This window comes from Ceratina calcarata, unplaced genomic scaffold (genome assembly GCF_001652005.2).
Source record: "Ceratina calcarata isolate Rehan_Ccalc_2016 unplaced genomic scaffold, ASM165200v1 scaffold1851, whole genome shotgun sequence".
Classification (NCBI taxonomy): domain Eukaryota; kingdom Metazoa; phylum Arthropoda; class Insecta; order Hymenoptera; family Apidae; genus Ceratina; species Ceratina calcarata.
In genome coordinates, this window is record NW_017139987.1 from 1 (window position 1) to 4,899 (window position 4,899).

Consider the following 4,899-nt stretch of genomic DNA (forward strand, 5'->3'; position numbering starts at 1 on the left):
TAGAAAGATATAAACATTATCAGAAATGAATTACATTTTAGTCTGAGTTGAGATCGATAAATTTCTCAAGGATATTTATATCTTAATCTCTAATTATATCTCAAGGATCAGTCTCTTCGTAAACACTTGGCCGAAGAATTTCATATACTGTGTAGATTTTTATTTTGTTCTCATCTCTTTTACCTGTAACGTACATACAAGCAAGATTTCATGCCTTGTAATTTAAATTGAAACGCGCTCATTAAAGGACTGTCATAATTACCATAGTTTACGCATTAGTCATACAACAATGATGCATTCAAATGCATATGGTTCAAGTCGACATTAATAGAGATTATAAAGAAAGAGAACATGCAGAAGAACGATACGGGATGTACGGGGTAATAAAAAATATGTAGAAGACGAATTGACTCGAGGAAGATAAAACTGCGTAAATCACGTACGGAGATTTAAAATTATTGAAGCTATCCGTATAAAACTCGCTCCTTATCAGTAACGATTACACAAGCTTGTGGAGTACGTAGTACGTAGCAAAGAACGTGCGTGCACTTGTTAAGATTACAGTCAGCCGTGTAACTTGGTGTAACTATATATATATTCCGCAGAGAAACACATATATTCTAGTCTTGTCAATTGTATTGTACACGTATACAAATGAGTGAGTCGTTCTCTGGAATGACATAAAAGAATTTCGTGCTGCGGAAGATAGAGCGTTAGGAGATAAGCTAGTTTTTTAATTTCTCAGTCAAACAACTGCTATCAAAAATTGTAGACGGAACAGTTTGTTTAGCTTATACGAGTCATATATCGAACACACGGGTAACCGTAACCGGGTAACTGCCGTGCGGTGCGGTGGCGTGTTAAAGGTGTCCGAAGGTTCGCTTTGCTATTAAACCGTTTAAGTATAACTCCTCTTTAATTATGCTCGTTTGAGAACGAACAGAGTTCGAGATTAATCAAATCGTATAACATAGGTCGCGCGTTATTCGTAGCAATTAAAGCCGATGAATATATTAAAAAACATCTCATCGGCGTTTTGGTCGCCCAACATTTGGTTACCGCATAATATAACATGGGCCGATATAAAACCGACTCCCTTAAACAAATATGCGGATTATCAACATTTAATCTATCCTCTGCCCATGGCATTGGTACTTCTGGTGATCAGATACGCCCTGGAAAGGTAATCACTGAATATCATTGCAATATTCTTGATAGTTCTTCGCTGAGGCTAGGGTTAACTCGCATTTACAATATATAGAAAAAAATGTTTTACATTTCTATAACTTATTGTACGAATTCTGCCCTGTATGACTCTATGAAAGAAAATAGTATGAACGTTCAAATTAATTTGTTACAGCAATGGAAAATATAATTAACTATCTAAATATTAAATTTTAATATTTTTGAAGTCCGAAGTATGAATTAAATTTGTTTCTAGGTACTGTTTTGCACCTGTTGGTAAATCGTTGGGTATAAGAAATACCAGAAATAAGAAAGCCACACCAAATGAAATCTTAGAGAAAGCCTACACTAGTCGAAAGATAAAACACAAACAGGTATAACAATGATTGATCACGTATTCTGTAAGATAGCATTTAATTATGAATCTATTTGAAATCTCGAAGTTAGGATTTTGGATTTAATAAATTTGTTAGTTTATTCTACATTGTAACACCTCGCTTAAGGAGTCCATAAAAGATCTAAATCGATCTTTTTAATATTAGGTTCTCAGAACACAGATTTTAAGATTAAAGTAAACTGAGAAATGATAGAAAGTTTAATGAATATTTTATAATATGTGGAATATATTTTAAGATTCTGGCGCTGGCTAAGCAATTAGATTGGTCCGAACGTCAAGTTGAAAGGTGGTTGCGATTGAGAAGAGCTCAGGACAAGCCGTCGACGCTCACTAAGTTCTGCGAGAACAGGTATGATCCCTTTATAACTTGTCCATTTAATCGGACTTCATTGAATAAGAATAAAAATGGAAATCTGGGAATCTGTTTCAGCTGGAGATGTTTGTACTACACCTATTCCTTCATCTATGGGTTGATCATCTTGTGGAACAAGCCCTGGTTGTGGGACATCAAACATTGTTACTATAACTATCCTTATCACCCTGTATCGAACGATGTTTGGTGGTATTATATGATATCCATGGCGTTCTACTGGTCGCTTAGTTTCTCACAGTTCTTTGACGTTAAGAGAAAGGATTTCTGGCAGATGTTCATTCATCACATAGCCACGATAGTATTAATGTGCTTCTCTTGGGTGGGCAATCTTACCAGAATCGGTACTTTGGTGTTGTTAGTGCACGATTGTGCTGATATTTTTCTAGAAGTAAGTACATACGACCACCAGATGTATAAGTTTCCGTGTATAATATTCATTCGTTCGTACTTATTAATTCTTCTTGCAGGCTGCCAAAATGGCTAAATACGCTAATTACCAGAAAGTATGTGATTGTATATTCGTTATTTTTACTGTACTGTGGATTATTACTCGCATCGGTGTCTATCCATTCTGGATAATTCACAGGTACTTATTAAATGAAAAACTAAATTATATGAATTAAAACAGTTTTAAAGTAGAAGAAGTTATATGAATCATAATCTTAATTATTGCAGCACGTCGATAGAGGCACCTAAAATAGTACCGATGTTCCCAGCTTACTATATTTTCAATTTCTTATTAATTTTACTATTAATACTTCACATGATCTGGACCTACTTAATCTTAAAAATCGCGTACAACGCTTTTTACGCTGGTCAAGTAAGTATACATCTTTATAAAAGTGGTCATCTCGAGATTACGTGGCTGTAAGATTCATACATGTCTAATTTGAATTTCAGATGGAAGGTGATATTCGTAGCAGCAGCAGCGAGGACATCTCTGACAATTCTTTAGATTATGCGCCGTTACATAATTCCGTGAACTCTACGCAAAATTCTAGACAAAGGATTCACTAACGTTTAAACGTACTCCTTAAGTCGATAAGGATTGAAATAGCCAGGCGCTAATTTATTTCAGTGAATTTTAATATATCTCCTTGCATTTATTGTAGTACGATAATTAATTAAATCTTCGATAAAATTACACGAAAAAAAGGTCGTGGACCTACGAGATACTCCATCATTTTTTTAAGATAATAATTAGCGTTTCTTATTGCCTAAAAGTAAAGGAAGTCATTCAAATCTATTCTTAAGTGATTCATTGTTGTTTCCATTATCTATTGTAAACGATTATTATCATATNAATACGTACTTTAGCGGTTCTGTATGCACAAATCTACACTTCTTCCTTTTTTATGTAGGTACTTATATCCATAAATCTAACCGAGCGCATTCGCTGTATTCGTGTAATCGCTAATTAAACTAATTAATTATTAATTAATCACTATTCGTACGCGACACAACGATTAAGTGTACGTATATACATCCGTCAGCATCGTTATCGAAAACTTTTTCTCTTGCCCTTTTTGTATCCTCGTCATTTGTAATATAAATAAAATTTGTTTAAATATATAAAATACTAGTACATATACATAATAGCTTCATCTAACAATCGATGTCGATTTAGACTTGAATTAAACTTTTCTGTCATCGTAGTCGCGTTACTTTATTTCTTTAATGTACACAACATTTCTTTATCTCTTCTATATATGCTGTAATCAGTACATTATATATATATAGCATTTCTCTGTTCTTTATTGTTTTAAATTAAGTTGAAAATATGATAATTTCCATGTAGAGAAGATTTTCTTTTGAACAAATGCAGAAACAAAAATAGGGGATTTTGCAAAATAAAAATCTTCGAGTCACATGGAGAATCGTTTTCAAATAAAACAGTGATAAATAATTTACATTTATCATATATACTTTTCTCTTTCAAATTGTTTGTATGTACATTACATTATACAGATTCATATACATTCACACGTGTATGTTTCTTCTTGTATACACACAAGTGGAGTGTGTGTTATACAAAATTTTACAAATGCATCTAGTCATACCACTTAATCCCAGATACGCACAATAACGAACAAAAGTATTGGTAATAGTTATATCGTATAAAATCTATGTTCACTTGAACAGATGCAATTTATTATTTACAATCCTTCTCTCTTCTCGTACGTCTTATTCTCACGTTAGCACTTTTCTTTCATTAAAAGCCAACTAAATTATGTTTTATCGTTTCCTTTTATGATCGTCGATATAAAAGTTAATCCTTGACACGTTTCAGTTTGTAACAAAATTATACGCGTCCTCGGGATCTACATAAATTCTCATATGATTGATCCGTACCAATACTTCCAACCGTCAATGTCCGTACATACATAATTTCTATATGTACATATGTATACTCGTTTATACAAGACCCCCCTGCGACGATTGCGTATTCGTTTGTTAATCTATTTACAAGCGTTAGAGCACCTCTAACTCGCGCGATTATCTAAACACGAATTTTGTACAAACCTCGTTTTTTTTGTACACCATGTCTTATTCGTACAGTCTCTACAAACTTTTTCTTAATTCCTTCCTTCTGTTTATGTTTCTGCATCTTATAGCAAAATAATCTTATACATGATTTTTAGAATAACATTCAAATTCCATATTGTAGATCTAAACTTAATCGTGATTTGCTTTCAGTCGGAATTCTTTACTTCGTTCAATTGAAATCATAACTTGATTTGGATGTATGATTTATGAGTGATTTTGAATGTCGCGAGAACGATCTTATTCGAATCCTTTTGTAGAGATCCATTTAAAGAATTTTAGAAGTTTAGAAAAATACCTGATCTTTTAAAAGACGTATCGCGAGTACATTTAGAAAAGATTTTTATCGAACTAAAAGTAAAATGTTATTCTATATATGTATACAGTCGGTCCCACAAAA

General features: G+C 33.0%; 1 protein-coding gene across 2 annotated transcripts; it reads left to right on the forward strand.

Annotated features, from left to right (window-relative positions):
* Positions 1–529: 529 nt before the first annotated feature.
* Positions 530–3,201, forward strand: LOC108621905 (ceramide synthase 6). 2 transcript variants are annotated; one of them, XM_018019504.2, is made up of 8 exons: positions 530–896; positions 975–1,183; positions 1,442–1,559; positions 1,819–1,931; positions 2,013–2,343; positions 2,423–2,541; positions 2,631–2,775; positions 2,856–3,201. In XM_018019504.2, the coding sequence occupies exons 2-8, from the start codon at positions 1,005–1,007 to the stop codon at positions 2,970–2,972; spliced, it is 1,122 nt and encodes a 373-aa protein (XP_017874993.1). In that variant the 5' UTR covers positions 530–896; positions 975–1,004; the 3' UTR covers positions 2,973–3,201. The 2 variants fall into 2 exon arrangements, with proteins under 2 accessions (XP_017874993.1, XP_017874994.1); XM_018019505.2 differs by having other exon boundaries at positions 530–876.
* Positions 3,202–4,899: the final 1,698 nt, after the last annotated feature.